Genomic DNA, 16,930 nt, shown 5'->3' with positions numbered 1-16,930 from the left:
ACACACACACACACACACACACACACACACACACACACACACACACAAACACACACCTGCTGCATTCACACAGAGATTAACAAACAGATACTTCAGCGTGACAAGTCACGCATTTCTTTCTGTCCGCTGTCTCCTCGCCTTTCGCAACACTTCAGAAAGGTTTTCATTCCCTCCGTCATCAACCAAGGACGCAAACAAGGTGACTAGCACATCATCAAACCATCTGGTGTGCGATAAATAGAAAAAAAGAATAAAAAAAACCACCCCCCCCCCTCCCACACACTCACACACAAGACACACTCACTCACACACAGACAGACATTCAGTGCACACACTCTCCCAGGATACAGTTTATGTTGTTACATTGCAGACAGTTGTGGGTAATCCTAATTCAGCAGCAAGAAGGGGAAACTTCTCAATGGGACCCCTTCGGTGTGTGCAAAGCATCCTCCCTGACTGTTGGTTCTATCTCTCTGCCTGACAGCTCCTGGTGACGAGCAACGACTGTAGCCACCGTGAGCAAAAACAGCCATCTCTTTTTTCTCCCCTCTGCTTCCCCGGAGCATCCGAATGCGTCCACAGAGGCACAGACCTCGGCGGCGTGTTGCCCCTCAACTTTCTCCCTGGAAACATCTCCCAGCTCTCTGAGAGGGCATTGATTCTCCTCCGGGGGGAGGGACGATGTGTCACCCTGCTCGGATTGGATTGATAACGCTGGGCTAAATTTAGCCCTGCGGCAGAAAGGAGGGGGATATTTTTAGAAAGTGTTTATAGTGCCGCGACTCGGACACTACCTCAGATAAATGACCAAATGGAAGTATTCAAGGAGCTGGGGGGGAGAGGAGGAGGGGGGGGGCACTAAACAGATCCGACTCTCTCATTGAGAGATTACTGCACTTAGTGGGATTGTAACAATTTTTGAGTGGATGAGTGCACTGCCTGTCTGGTTCACAATGTTCATCGGTTATGTTTAAAAACACGCTAGTCAAGATGAGTCCTCTAAAACATTTTCTGTTGACGTAAGTTCAGATTGAGTGGTTTCCTTGGCTCCATTGGCTGATTTGAGTAATGTATTGGTTTTCCGTTTACAACAGCCTCTAATCCATACGACACACTCCTGCTTAGAGCGGAGTCTCCTCTTCGTCTCCCCCGATGTGCTGAAGTGCTCACTTTTCTTTTGGCTGGAGGCGGTACTTACATGACGCTATCAGATATCGCATTGTGGTATATTGAGCAGCGTTGTTACACAATCTATTTTTGCCAGCTTTTGCAATTTGGGATTTTCTTTCACATACCCGCCAGCATGCATATAAAACCTGTGAGACACTTCGGTGTAAAGTGCTGACTCGCTCTGAATTGATCCCCGTGGAGCCATGGGTCTCCCGTAGAGCCTATCGTGGGCTAAATGCTAACCTTCTTCTCAGGGCTGAAACCTATGCAAAATCGAAGCAACAACGCTCTCTGGTCTTTTCTTCTCACATTGCTGAGTCTTCCCCTCCAGCGCAGATCATTTGTGGAGTTAATTGATTTGTCCTGCTGTGCTCGCGCCAGCCACACGCTGAGCCTGAGGACAGGTTCCCATTGTAACATCCAGGGCAGCCACGAACAACACACTGTCTTTTACATCAATTGGGAATCCAGCGGGGATGAGCAACTTTTCTACCTTGTCTACTCGCCGCCAACGCCTGTAGAAGAAGATTGCTTTGTGTTGTACGACACAGGGTTAAGTGTTGGGATTGATGTTTTTTTTTCCTCAGGTTCTTATAAATTTTACATTATGGTGAACGGAGGCTCAATCACTGTAGTGGCTGAGAGATGAAATGGATGTTTTTATCTACTCTTCAATCGCTTGTCGCTATCAAATCACCATCTTCTCCTCTCACCAATACCCTCCGAGTACCCATCACCTAGCCACACACAGATCCTTGCATTTAAATACACCAAATATCAGAATGTGAAATTCTCCATTCAAGTCAAATCATCATCAAAGTAATGTGCACAAATGACACATGGCAAAATAAGCCAAACTCACCTGTAGATAGTGGCAGGGCCTGGGGTTGGGCCTGAGGTCGGTGGGTGTCATGGGCTTCTCCAGGTTGAGCGAGGACTTCCTGTAGGCCTCCTTGGCTTGGCTGACCGTTAGCGTTGACCAAGAGCTCCTCTTCATAAACTTTCCCTCTGGCGCCATGCTTATGCTCTCGCAGGCTGAGCACTTGACATCGTTGTTACTCTTGGAGGTCTTCAGCGACAGTTCTCCAGCCAGGTGGCCGTGCATCGAGTCAGGGTAGCAGTGGCCTATATGGTCCACAGGATGCCGTGACATGACGCTGGGCGTTCTGTATGTGCTGTCACTATCCAGGTTGTCGTCCGAACTCCACCAGCCTCCCGAGCGTTGCTTGCCGCTGCCGTCAGACTTACGTTCTTTGCTCTTGCTGCGTTTGCTGTGTTTGTGGTGGCCTTGGTGGTGGTGATGGTGGTGGTGCGAGTTGTCCCGTTGCGAGTCGCCTTTGGTTCCGTTCATTTTGGAGGAACCTTCTAGAGAGTGCGACTTTGTGAAGAGCTTCTGTACCGAGTGGACCAAGTGGCGTATCCGCCCAGGGCTTTCGTTGCGCTGCTCTGTAGTCGTGGTCGTGGTGGAGGTGCGTTGGTATTGCAGCGTGTGGAAGCCATCCCGGTGCAGGGGCATCTGCTTCTCAAATTGGTCCAGGAGGTTCGCTGGGATTCGGTTCATTTTGCCGCTGCCGCCATGCGAGGAGGAGCCACCGTCGTCTCGGGAGTCCCTGCCGCCGGAATTGTTGCCGCCGCTTTCCCGCGCTGCGCTGCCATAGTGCATGCGGGGGAAAGTGCTACTAGAGATGGAGTGGTCGGTGGCTGACATGGACACCGGTACCACCATGCACTCAGAGTGGATGGAGCTCCGCGGGGAGCAGCGATGGTGACTCTCGAGGGGGCAGCTCTCTGTGGGGCTGAGGAGGTAGGAGGGGGGCCGTGAGTTGCCATGGTGGAGGTGATGGTCCAGGGAATGGTCGCATTCAACCAGGCCGCAGGTGTGGGCTGAGGTGGGAGAGGTGATGTGGAGCTGGGCAGGGCGGCCGCCAGAGAGACCCTTCATGTTCCTGGGTGGAGAGGAGTAGCTGTCCTCATCGAAGTACTGCGTGGGCGACCATGAATACTGCTGGTCTGAAAGAGAGACAGAATATTACATCACACTCAGGGTTAAAAAATAAAAAGCGTTTTTCCAGAAAAAGAAATGCATATCACATTAAAAGATGAGGGGGAGAAAAGCCTAGTAGCGAATTACTAGGCTTCGGACAGGTTGGTCATTATCGCCCCATACGCTCACTCTCCCCATCCACTTCAACTACAAAGGACATGAAAAACTCAAAAACTCAAAAAGTAGCACATCGGAAATGTGAAAGTGAAATCAACAGATTGCAGGGACAAAATCCATCCTATTTCATCTCTGCTACGGAGGTCTGCGACGGCATACTGCAGGAGAGACAGGGAAAAAAGAGAGAACGGAAGAAAGAGAAAGGCAGGCGACAGGTCGGAGCCGGCACTGCCATTTATCCAATGCAAAGTGAAATAATAGCCTATCACTCCGTGGTGCTGGTGTCATCCGTCAAAGCCCCGAGGAGAGCGCTGTGAGGCATACGGCCAGAGGGGCGTCCTTGGGAGACTTGATCACCAAATGCGCCCTCCCTCCTTTTAGTCTCTGTTGGCCATTTAGTCCGAGATTAAAACCCAGTGCTGCGGGCAGACATCCCAGTACTCTGTTCCATTGTGTTGAACTTAATCAGAGGATGGCTTTACTTTATCTTGATGCCTCACCAACGTATGTCGTCAGTCATTACAATATCAGCCCGTTCAGTCACGTCAGAACAATTGGGGTTAAAATTCCATGTGGAACAATAAACACGACCCCGTAAATAATATTTTTGATCATCTGTAACAATTAAAATGTAAAACATAAACCAATCTAAAGGCCTTCATATGAATACTTTTACACTTTATGAGGTTTAAATTAGCCAATGAGTGACAATTAAGTTATGCTATATAACAAGAACATATAAAAAGTGTAGAATCTTATTAATAACAAACATTTCTAGTTACCTGCTGTCTGTTTTCTGCTTTCCTCCTTACTAGCTTCACCATGAAAAACAGAATATTGTAGCAGAATATCTAGCCCAGGTCATATTTTAAACTTATCTGCATCCTGTCTTGTCCAATAGCAAATAAACAAACAAAAAAAGAATAGCCGTATCTAAGCTTGCTTGCCTGCCAAAGTCACGCCTCATAAACCCGTGCACCTTCACTCTCTCTGCCCCATCAAATGAAGGAGAGCTTTCATGAGCTACGGTAAGAGAGAGAGAGAGGAGGACCAGAGTTTTAGGCCAAATTGTAGCACTTTTAAACTATATCAATGTACTGACCAATCAATAAATTCTTAATTATTAAATATCGACATAGATACCATTAAGAAAATGGGCAAGAGGACCGTTGTGGAGGAAAAAACACCTTAACTTAGCTCATGCAGGTGCTCCAATGATCCAATCTTACTGCTATAGGTAAAATGTTCATACCGGTGGTATTCTCAGTGCTGCTGTTCCTCAAAATGAAGGCCACATTACCCTTTAACAAAACTGGTGTCTGTTTTTTCTTCTTGTCTCAATACCAATAAAACCTTTGTCGATATCTTTACCAGTGAGGAGAACAAATATGTCTTTCCCAGAAACAGCTCCCTCTTTCCTGTTAAAGTGTAATCTATCATCATGGCACACTGGATACAAAGAGCAAGCACTCTTCTTTTTTGTCAAAACCTGGCGATTTGGGTGTCTTCTGCTAGTAACTAACATTGCCTAAAGCAGAGATGAAGAGCGGGCTGCAGAGGTCTGGTAAGCTCACTTCTTTCTAACTCCACACCTTCACATTTTTCAAACTCGCAGTCTTCAGCCCCAACCAACGCTGACTCAGGTGACATCACGAGAGCAAAGTTATTAAGACCTCATGCACCTCCTTATGGAGCCACAAAAGCCTCCAGAAGGAGCTCCCCTTCAAACGTTGTGCCATAAAATGAAATAAAAAAAGTCATTTTAATTAACCTGAGCAGGAATGACCAGTCACTCTCAGGGCTCTTAATTTAAATTGCCTTTTTGCTGATGGACAATGTGTGGAATGTTAAAGGCTTCGGACAAAACTAGAAATGAAAGAAAGAAGTCTTTATTAAGGCCCTAAAGAGACTAACCTGCAATGAGGGGTTGGATATATGGTACGGTATGTTGAAAGTTACTTTGTCCACCTTATACAACCGTAGAACGGAACACTGGAACACTTTATAAGGTCATATTACACAAACTGCCTCCTCTATTTTCACTACTGAGAAAAGAGATTTTAAATCTCATTGAGACTATCCTGGAAAAATAAAGGTTTGACAAATAAATCCTATAAATTAAATACCTGACAAATCAAGTTACGTTATCACACTTTGTCAAAAATCCTACAGCATTGCCACATTCCTCAAAAAGAGCTAAATGAGGATTGGCAGATTTGCATCTCCGAACCTTTCCTGCAACTACCCAGCAACAGTTATTAACTTAAAACTTATTTTATTTACTGGAGGTTCTACATTCAAACACATCTGTGTCAGCTTCACTCACACAAGTTAGAAACCAGACCGTGCTTCTCTGTTGAACCCCCCCATGCCCTGTCCCTGCACCCTCAGCATGTTTGTCACTGGGTATATTGAGGATTTTCCTCGTGATTATTTTGCCAACAGCTCTAAGAAAGCCTCATTTTTGCAAATCCAACCCGTCCAAGATCACGGGAACGACTACTGTGATGTTAGTGAATTGTGACTAAGGGTGGATGTTTCTTTTCATCTTTCAAACTGGATAAAATGTATTCCATTCAAACTTATTTTTAATGAGGTCTAAGATCTCAACCCCTGAGGTACAGCCTTGCTCTTCCGTTTGCTGTCGTCTTCCATCTGTCGAGAGGATAAACAAAATTCTCGTTGTTTACCAGTCTTACACGAGGACGTCTAACTCCGCAGCCTGATGCAAAATGAATCCAGGCTGCTGCTCTAAGCATGCATGAGGACATTTCTCCTCAGGAGGGACTGCTTTGGTAAGGCTGCACATCGCAGAGCTGAACATGCATAACATGCAAAAACATCACTCCGGAGTACAGTTCTACAGGTTAAATCAGGTGCGCTTCCTGAGCCCGAGTCCGGTTAACTGCTTGCTAGTCATTGCAGCAGAAGGATGATGGTGCATGATTGATTGATTTGATGCTACATTTCTGTCTGAAGTTATGTCACTGTCTTACTCCAAGGCCTTTCTCTGACAGCTGACTCTTCCTTGAGGTATCTCAGGGAGCTGCTCAGAATAAATTATCTACCGGCGAAGTTACGGCATTTCCTGGGATTATACACGACAGATGACAGACTCATCCGGCCTCCATATCTCGTTCTCCTTTTTTTTTTTCTTCCACCTCTTCCTCTGCTGATGCAAAATTTAAGTTTTGCTTAAGGAAAGAAAAAAAGGTATAGACGCACGATTCAAGGAGTGAGTCCTACAACACATTTCGAAGGCTATTTCATATTTTACACGAGACGGCTCGAAGGGGAAGCAGCTCTCTCTCTCGGTGAGTGTGCGTCCTTCTGGCGAGTGCTCTGCAAACGTGGGGAGGAGACAAGTATCTGTGACACCTGTGGACAGAGAGAGGTGCTTGTTGTTTTTACACTGATACCAGCACCTGCCGTCACATTATCGGCTTCCTGGCAAGGGTGCCAACTGCTGAGATGGACTGCTAGGATGGGGGATGAATTTAGAAACTGGCTGGCAATTAAATGTCAGCACAATATCCAGCATCATCATCTTTGAGTGTCGGGCCATCGTTGATAGGAACAATAATTATCATGCGGATGAAGACGAATGAGACTATTGGATATTTTTAAGAAAGGAAAAGGCAGGGGTCCTTAATGTTGTACTCTGTAAAACAATCCACTTTACATATGGGGTTTTTCAGTCCTCCATGTGATAAGCAGACATTTCCCTCGAGAAAAAATTAACCAATCCCATTCAGCTCAACAATTGGCACATTGGGCAATCTTCCGATCATGTCTGACCTAACACCTGAACCAAAATCCAGCTCTATGATGTAGTCAAAGCCCTCTGAGCTCGACGGAGATAAAAAAAAACACCTCATATCAGCGGTGGAGAGTCAGAGGAAGAGGCTCATTTATTAAGGGCTTTTGTTTTGTGCTGCTGCTCCGCCCGAGTGCAGAGTGTGAGTAAAGGTCGTTTTGCTCCTCTTAACACATTAGCATTTAAATAGCATTATATCTGCACAGAGTATCCCTGACAGCCCCCACTCCTCCACCGGCCCGGACCTTAACCGGAGTTGAAAACAAAGTTAAAAGATAACAAAGCGCTGGACTAGACTGAGAGATCAAAGGCGTGCGACCTTCAGACTTGGCGGTGGTTAGCGCGGTGGCTGGCCACCGCACTAAGTGACAGGCGTGTGTGAGGAAGAACTCCCGATGTTTAGGCCACACATGAGAGACTTAGGATGGCGGCTTTTAATGTTTTTGCATCAGCGATAAGATCTGTCATTTCGGAGTTTTCTGGCATCAAACGTGCCAAAACTGCTTCAGTACTTGTTGTGTTTTGTGCCCCCTGTAGAGAATCTGAACACTTGGAAACATCTGTCATGTTCATTTCAATCCTACACGCTTTTAGATTGGCTTAAAAAAAATCTCTACTGTGCAACACATGTTCGTAGCGGTAACCAGAATGATTCAGAACATATTTCCAAAAGGCTATTTCCAGCAGCATCCCTTCCAACTGGCCGGAGGGAAGTCACACCCCTCATTTTCGACAGAGGAGCTTTCTTATCCGTCTCCCAAAGGTTAAATGCTCTCCGCAGAATTCTGGCCTTTCTTTAGAAAATCAAAAGGAAGGGGTATTGTGTCCTCAACCCTCGGTGCAAATCAAGCAATGGTTCTGAGCTATTAGATTGGGGAAGGAGGCAGCGGACAAAGAGGCAAAGCAGCAAATCTGTCAGCTTTGCAAGCCTCATGATATCCACCACAGCAGCTCCGCTCAAAATAAGGCCCCAGCTTATGGCTCTGGCAGATATCCTGCTCACTTGTCCATCCACGTGACAGCGCAGCACGGTTCACGCACACATAGTGGGCTGAAACTGAACCCGCTGCATGTTAATTGCTAACACGATGCTCAACTAACGGAGCTGTTTCAAACTGCCACCGCAATTGGGAGCCAATCACTTGTCACTGATACATTTTTTCTCATGGACCATCTGTCTCTGGCCGAGCGTGACACCTAAAATGGCAGAAAAAAACCCCTCTGTTCCTTTCCGTGTTTGCTGCTACGACTGAGCCCTGATGCTGAGACACGAGGTGGAAAACAAAGAGTCTGCTGTATTGCTTTGTGCTGAGTCAGCACTGCTTGTGTCACACGAGGACATGTATGTTCGCATGGCTGCTCATGCAGTCACGCGACGGGGGAGAACCCGCTCTTACAACTGGCCTTAAATCAAACTGGGAATTCATGCTGAGGGGGGGGGGGGGGGGATTCAGAGCACAGCCGGTGCGACTGAGCCTACACCACAACAATGATTCAGCAGTACGCACACGCTCGCCTCTGTGAAAATACACAGAGACACTCTGGAGTCTATGATGAACTTCATCACCTGTGTTAAAACAATGACATTCAACACAGTAAAGCAATAACTGTGATTAGCAGATTAGCAGATGCACAGTTCACAGGGAATGTACATCATGTTGCTTTTATTTTGGAAACATCTGACTAAAGTCCCATTGCAGAAAATAGAGATATCATCGTCAAGTGTTGTGCTTTTCCACAAGTGTTTGCATATCTAAGAAGATGCACTGGGGTTGCATATGGGGAATTGAGACCCTTGCATTAGCTGGGAACTCTGGCCAAGAGCTACAAGAAAACAGCTGCAGGTGGATCAGTGTGAGCATAAGATGCTCAAGAACAAGGTTCCACTGCTTTACATCACAAGCAGATATAGGTGAGATCTACCTCCCCTGCGACTGCCTCATCAGGTGATACTCTCAGGTAGGTGGTCCCAGACAACCACTCTGACGCATTAAAACTGGAAAGAAGATAAGCTAACAATCAATTCTGTAACATTGGCATTTTTACTTTGCGACCTCAAAGACAGTGTTCTGCTAAAATATAACCATATAATCTAATTGAGATGAAAGAAATAAAAAAAGAAACTTAAACACTACTCTGTGATGATTTATTCACAGTTATGTGATTAAAATGACACAAAAATAATCCAATTCACCTTTATTGGCCAAGTATGTGAATACATGTACAAGGAATTTGACTTCTCTTGCATTGCTCTCAATGTACTGACACAGAAATAGGCATACAGTAGCAGCTAGAAAGTTAAAAACTAACAGCGGGAAAGATACGCAAAACTCCACCAAACTGCTGAAACTCAGAGGCAATCAAAATAACACTGCTATCATATAATCTTCAAGTCGGCCTATATTGTGTCTACTGTGCCACTACCCGGGTCCTGTATGGTGCGTGTACGTTTTGATAGTTGCTTCATTGGATTAAATCCAACGTGGCCAAAACAATAAACAACGACTCGTCTTTGACATGTTGATAATGCATGATAATTCATTTTTGAAATGTTTTGAACTAAAATACTGGCCTCTAGCTTGTGTCACTGTAGCCTCTAGCGGTTCCTGTTGCACCAAGCTGCATGTGGCTATTCTTACACACCTGAGAGGGCTGTTTGGATGTGACAGATGTCAGAAAGAGAGACCCTCGCCACCGCTCCCACCCTCCCAAACGATCGAAGCCTACAACCCACTATCTTTCTCCCAGCAGGGGGGAGGTTTGCCTGCAAGCACAGAGGGGTGGATTACAGGAAGGAGAAGCTAGCGGAGGTAAGCGGGTATTCTTACCTTCTGTAAGGAACAATTATAATTGAGGGAAGACAATTTGCATGTGGCTGTATTGTTTTGGAAGAGTCCGTGGAGTTACCAGGCACAGGAGATACAGATTGATCCTGATGTGAATAGGACTACAGCAGCACATATGCATATTCCTGTAAACCCGTCCAAAGAGCTCTGCACACAAAAGTCTATCAGCCTCGGCACTAATCTCTTCAAAAATGATTAGGCTATTGGCAAGCTGTCCCAACAAACATAAAATGGCAATTTCTCTTCTCTAACACCCAATTCCACCTACAGAGTGGCGAGCTGAAGGCAGCCATAGTATTTAGCTGCAGAGAGATTACGGTGGCCAGATAAGGAGAAGCCGCTGAATGGCTGAATACTTATCGTGAGTTTGCTAATGACGAAGTGTGTTATCTGCGCTGCGCTCAGCGCTCCTCCTCAGCTCCTCTCTCTCTCTCTCTCTCTCTCTCTCTCTCTCTCTCTGCCAGTCAAAGTGGGGACGGAACGATAGGTGGTAGAAATAAATTTAATATAGTGTCAGGATCAGCGTTCCTTGTTCCTCCCAGAATGACAATTGATGGGGCTTTTGAGCTTCCCAAACGTTCTGGTTCCTCTTTTGTATTTTGCAATTGGAGACAAAAGGCTGCATTAGCAATGCTTACTGAACATGTACAGTCCATCTCATATTCAACATCACAACAGCAGCAGCAACGGTGTCAAATTGTCTCGCAATCTATTGTATCATTTCTTATTCAAGCAAAACGTCTCCTCAATCTGAATCTTTTCAAAGACCCCATTTAAGTTACAACAGCCCCAGAAATTGACTTGGACTCCAACAAACAGACTGCATGGGCTTGCATTTACATGGTAGCATCATAAATCCAGTGCAGCTACCCAGCTATGAATAACTCATGCTGAATGTGAAATTCTGCCACAGGAAAAGCCCTGTCTGTGTCTGTGTCTGTGTGTGTGTGTGTGTGTGTGTGTGTGCATTCCCAGGCAACTTGTTAGAGGAAGCCTCAGAACTGTTCCTGGTTGCCGTAGCAACACGCTCTGAAGTTCCCATCATCCTTTGCAGCCACTGAGGAGTTCAGGACAAAATGAGAGATAATTTGATATTGTCAAACTGTTATTATTTGCAGCACTGACGTTTTTTAAAGCTCCGGTGAGCAGCGGGTTCATCACTGACTGTATCCCGGCAGACGGGGGAAGGTCCACACCAGCCCCCCGTCCCCAGAGACAATCCCATCACGGAACTGATTTCAAAAACACTACAGGTCCCCTGGGCCCTGCAGGCATCCACACTCCTCAGCCTGGAGAAGACAATTGAAAACCTTTCCCCTCTAATGTAATTTCCCTCTCTACAGACCACAGCGGAGCAGAGGGTGTGTGTGTGTGTGTGTGGGGGGGGGGCCCAAAAGGACTTTTGGGAGACAGAAGTGATACCGACAGTCCCCTTCAGATCCTTGTCTCTCATTCGCCGGTTTTTCCAAAGACAGCCGGGACATCAGAGGCACAAAGTCAATCAGTGCATTAAAGGATTTGCTGTGATGTTAATCAGGACAAAATCTGATTGGAGAAATTACATTGCACTGACATTATTTGAGGTTGGGAAACAATTAGCACTGATAAGAGTGCTATGCAATCTCTTAAATGCTACAATATGCACTGTATGACTGGAAGAATTCATATACTCACAGGTTAAAATGACAATCACGTTTGTGTGCACACAGACACCCGATTAACGCCCCGCGTTGACTTGGATGGAGCAAGGTTGCATGTCGCTCTGGGGAATGAAGGTGAACCTGGACGTGTCTGATAGTAAAACGTAATTAGTGTAAGTGCCTGTTCTAGTGTTTTACTGGCCTCATTTCACAGCGGTGAAATGAAAGAAGTGCTATTGACAGTGCCCGGGGTGCACCTAAATGCATCATACAAAAAGTATTTACCACCCAAACAGCAGATACAACCACTCCGTGGAGTTCAGCTGATAAACTCGTAGAGCGACGGGCTGTAGAAAGCTATTATGCGCTAAAGAAGTGATTCCCAAACTGGAATCTGGGGACCCCCAGGGGTCCGTGGCACTCTATCCACTAGAGTCCAATAAATGATTTGCTATGAACTGCTAAATTGCGCTGCATCATTAAAAAGTGCATATCTACAGAAGGGAATCATTTGAGCCAGTAAAACAAACATATTGTGTCCTTTACTCCCACCCACAGCTTTGGGCCAATAGAAACTCTGATATGATTGTGACACACGGCAATAAGTTTATTATTCTTAAGTTGAAGCACTAAAAGTCTGCTTCAGATAAGTATGTTTAAATATCTGTACTTATTAGGACTATGCCAGTCTTGTTACTGTTCATCTTCTGAAAGTGTTTAAGATCAATGACTTGAAATGTCGGCTATAAGTTCTGTAAGTTTAGTCCAAATGCAATTTAATAACAAATAACAAATAAAGGATTATCTCGTTAGATCTTATCTCAACATGATTCAAATTGAAAAGTTTCTATTTGTCACTATGAAACACGTCTGATGTATTTAGTTTATAAAGTTCGAGAACACAAATAGTTCCCCAGACAGTCACTCAAACCACACCACTCCAGTAATAATTGAATGCAGCGAGAGCGCTGATTTCGTTTACCCTCAGATCCAACACAAGCAGCAGTAATGGGATGAAAGGTGATGCGGAAAACCTGGATCTAGGCTTTGAGAACAGCCAGACTGGATCGGATTCAAGGCAGCTGGCACCTGGTGTTTGAAGTGAGCGACACAGACGGCAACTGAAAGAAACACACACACACACACACACACACGAAATAGAGAAAAACATATTGACAACAGGCGTTGGGATTGATTGCTGACAGGCCAAACATGTCTCCCATGTTACGTTTGTATCCCTAACTTCACAAACTTTGTCTTCTTATTCCCATGGGTCTGCTTCCGCTGAATCTCATCGACAAGCCTATTTTTGAATCTCTGCGAGGCGAGCGGATGTACATCGGAATGTCAGACAGGTTGGCACACGCTTGTAGTTGCGTGTGGGAATCTGTGCGCTGTCAGATCGAGAGTGTGCATGAAGAAGAGTGGCAGGCATAGGTATTGTTAGTATTGTGAGGAACACTCTGCGTCGTAAACGGAGAGCACACAATATGACTCTCCTCTTGAGGAACACTCTTTGCTGCTGAAATGCATTGTAACTTGGCAGCAATATAATATAAAAACATACAGGCAGCAATGCCTGTATGTAAAGCCTTGTGGTTAAAAATACACCTTTGAGTATATCATTTGTTGTTTATTTATTTATGTGTCGCAAAACAGGCTTCAGAATGAACATTTATGAATCGTTGATGAAGATGTTTGCCAATATGTGGACTTACGTCACGGCTGGGAAGCCGCACATCTGAAGATGCGGCTGAAGTTCAACACTGCTCTCAAAAGCAATCTTTGACGTCATTATTTCTAAAGCGAGTGGAGCCACAACAGACGTCCATCCCTCCATCCACCCACCCAGTCAAGACTCTCCTCGGTCATTTCCTCCGCGCTTTGAGCCGGAGGTCGCTTAGAAACGATGCTCGAGCACATCACAGCCAGGACCAGAGTGTTTGTCTTTGCCTGGGGACACGCACAGTGCACGGAGAGATGTGACGGTCGCACAGAACAGCAGCCACCAGCTGTGTCCTCACTCGGGGGGGGGGGGCCTGATCCTAGGAGGTCCGTATCTCCAGATTCCAGGCGACCAACAGTGGCCCCGTCTCATTTCAAGGGCTCTTCCCAACGGGGTTTAGACATACTGCCTTCCTACACACGCCATGTGCATCATTAGCAATTTGTAGTAAAGACCAAACTGTTCATCAACTAATCGAGAAAACAACCCGCGTGTAACGTCACTGCTTCACACCGGCTGCGCGTTGTAAAATGTCCTCGTCAACAGGCAACGTTGACAATTCAAATCAACAAGAATAATAATAGCAGAATAATTGCAGCAATCTAATACGGCCCTGGTCTCCCCTCCAGTATTTGCATCGCTGTATTTCTTGACAGTTATTATTACCATCATTATTATTTTTTTAATCATGCATGAACGTGGATTTTTTTTTCCGTATTTATTGGTATGGATGGAGGGAATTGCACAACATCTGGGTGGTCTGTTCCTCGACTGAAATCAATTAAAGTGCTTGCGAACTCCCTCCAACTGCCATCTCCATCTCCAACAAGACGAGCCCCGGAGGGTAACGACCGCATCGGTGCGTCACACTGCTTCCTGATTGGCCTCTAATGCTTTGTCCTTGAGGCCTGCGCTTTGGGAATCTCCCGGATGTGATGCGTACGCACGCTGCAAATGAATGAGCCCACAACAATTACTTCGCCACGAGCTTTGACGATCAGGATCCATTGAAGAGCGATTCGGGTGCAGTTTAGATGACATAGCTCTCTGACTTTGTTTTATTTTGGGAAAACAGAATTACAAAAGTGTTTTAATATTCGCAGGTGTGATTCCGTATCAACAAACGTTCAGGGAAGTCTGCGTGAGAGTGTGATCGAAACTGTGAGTGAGAAGAAGGTGCCGTAAAGAGAGGGTGAGATTCCGCAATGCTTGCACGAAGAAGATACAACCACAACTCTGTCCCACTCGTTCCGCCTCCGTACCTTTCACACAGGACAGCGAGGCGGGATAACGCCGCAACAGTCCCGCCTCGAACAGGCCGCGTGAAAGGGGCAGCGGAGGATACGTGAGGAGAATTAGCATACGACAAGTTGAGACAAGGCGAAGCATGCAGCAAAGCCGTGCTTATGATGGATTAACGCTGTTTTGCATGAATTAACTGGGAATATATGAAACATGCTGTGAATCTGTTTAACTCAATGGTCAATTTAATAAGATTTAATACCTAATTATCTTTCCCTTGTCAGACTTCAATGCCGCCTAAACGTGAACAATGAGAGGTGTGCGATTTAATTGATGCTGGTGTCCTCGTTCAGCACTCCACTAATGCCATGGGTTTTGTCAATCTGATAAAGGCAATAGATAATAACCCATTACCTTGAGTTATTAATGTTGTGTACTCTCGTGAAGCATCACTCACTAAGTCCTATTGGGCCGCTTAGTGCAAAACTTGATCACAAACAGATTAGGGCGAGTTGAGGGATGCGTTTGTAAACACTGGCTGTGGCTCCATTATGTTTACAGGAGGGAAGGTCCACAGAGCTGCAGTATATGAGGATATAAAGTGAAATGGTACTGGGACTAATGAAAGCGTTTAAGGGCTTTCACATCAGCTTGACGAGATACTTTACGGTCACCGGAGAAGTGTAGAGAGAGTCAACAGCAAGGGTCAGTATGTCATGACCTCATCTGCTCCTGTTCCTCTTGATTCCCCTCTTAACAACATGAACTTGTTCCTGCCTGAGGAGGGAAATCTGCACTCTGAGCTCTCCTAAAGTTGTCCCAGTGTTGTGATGTAACGGATCACCAGTAAAGTGGTAGATGGCAAACTAGCATTTAAGTTGCATCTCACGTCTTCATTTGCAGAAAACTATTTAACAGGAGGTGAAACTCATGAAATCAATGTTGCGGTGTGAAGTTAACTCCACTTGCTCACAGAAGAATGCTGCATGGTGTTCAGCTGTTGCACCTCAGACGCTGAGCAGTGCGAGGGAGATTTTTTTTATTTTTTACCAGTATAGAGATGTCTTCTGTGTTCCAGAGAGAAATACCACAGGTCACATTACCTGTGCAGAGGTGCCATCACGGCCGACAGTGATGGATGGTTTGGTTTTTTGAATGAACGTTAAGTGGGGGCCGGCTGTCACAGCGTGCAGTGTGTTAGAATGACCCCCAAATTAAGTATCTTGTGTGCACTTCAGGAGAGCTCAACGGGAGTGACCCTGCTGCTACAAAATGGGCATATTGTAAAAAATGGAACTCCTGCCTGAATTCTTTTGATTTCACAAAAATGCAAAACAGGCTTAATTCCACCTCCATTTGTTTCGTGACGTTTAACCCGAGACCTCTTGGCCGCAAGTGATGCGACTGTAAGAGCAAGTAGGCAACAGGGTGTGCTGCGTTTTAGCAAAAGACATGTGACGGAGGGCCATGAGCCACGGCATGCATCCATCATCCACGGCTCCACAGCACAGCTTCATGCTGATTAACCCAACGTGACCTCCACTGAGGCCGGGTGAATAGAATAGAATAGAATAGAGAAGAATACATGTTTCCTCGGGGCCACATCAGACCCCGGCATTGTGTCGTTATGAGGACCCTTTGAGGAAGTGGGGGCCTTTAGGGTGAGGACACAGTACACACTATTAACCCCTCTGATCTTGGATTATTGCCACGTCAGACTGATGCTGGTTATCACACACAGACCCCACCAAAAGGGCCGGCTATTACGTCCCGAGGTTAGCTTGCCGAAGGAGGTGCAGTGATTGAACACAGTCGGGGACAACAAAAGGCTGCACTCGTTCCTCTTTTCAGACGCACAGAGTGAATTTCCCCGGACAAAAGAAACCGAATTTGAAGCAATCACTGCGACACTTTTTGACGGGATTCACATCGCCATCGGAGGATCGGTCCTCAAACCTACTACCCCCTGTAGTTAACGATGGAATCTCTGAGCAGTCTCACCAATAAATCATTTCCAAGCGAAACACTTCTCCTTGTGTGGGAAGAGAAATCATTTGTGAGTGAATCAGCCTCAGTCATGGACGACGGCGGGGAGGGAAAAGTAGGGTAGGGAGCAGCCCAAAACTCACAGAAGTGCAGTTTTGTCATAATTGTTGCAGGAAATAATGACAGTCCCTTCCGGCAGTTCATGCTGTGAGCATTGTTCCTCTCTGCCTTGTTTATGTTCTTTGAGGGAGTGTTTCCTCTTGAAAACGAGGATGGGGGGGGGGGGGGGGGGGGGGGTTTTTTTTTTTTTGAGAAAAAAAAGGTGTGTCCCGCTGGGGGGGT

General features: G+C 45.9%; 1 protein-coding gene across 5 annotated transcripts in view; it reads right to left on the bottom strand.

The window, feature by feature from the left end:
* Positions 1 to 16,930, bottom strand: part of dlgap2a (discs, large (Drosophila) homolog-associated protein 2a) — a 132,524-nt gene that overhangs the window by 38,751 nt on the left and 76,843 nt on the right. For 3 of the 5 annotated variants that reach the window (XM_031847508.1, XM_031847509.1, XM_031847511.1), the window contains one exon: positions 2,033 to 3,180. In XM_031847508.1, the coding sequence (XP_031703368.1) occupies positions 2,033 to 3,180 (1,148 nt within the window). Of the gene's footprint in view, positions 1 to 2,032; positions 3,181 to 12,616; positions 12,756 to 16,930 lie in introns of all 5 variants that reach the window. The other 2 variants (XM_031847512.1, XM_031847510.1) reach the window with 1 other exon arrangement.

Source organism: Anarrhichthys ocellatus, unplaced genomic scaffold (assembly GCF_004355925.1).
Source record: "Anarrhichthys ocellatus isolate YVR2014 unplaced genomic scaffold, GSC_Weel_1.0 scaffold7, whole genome shotgun sequence".
Taxonomy (NCBI): Eukaryota; Metazoa; Chordata; class Actinopteri; order Perciformes; family Anarhichadidae; genus Anarrhichthys; species Anarrhichthys ocellatus.
The sequence above is the reverse complement of the archived record's forward strand: the minus strand, read 5'-3'. Positions and strand labels throughout refer to the sequence as shown.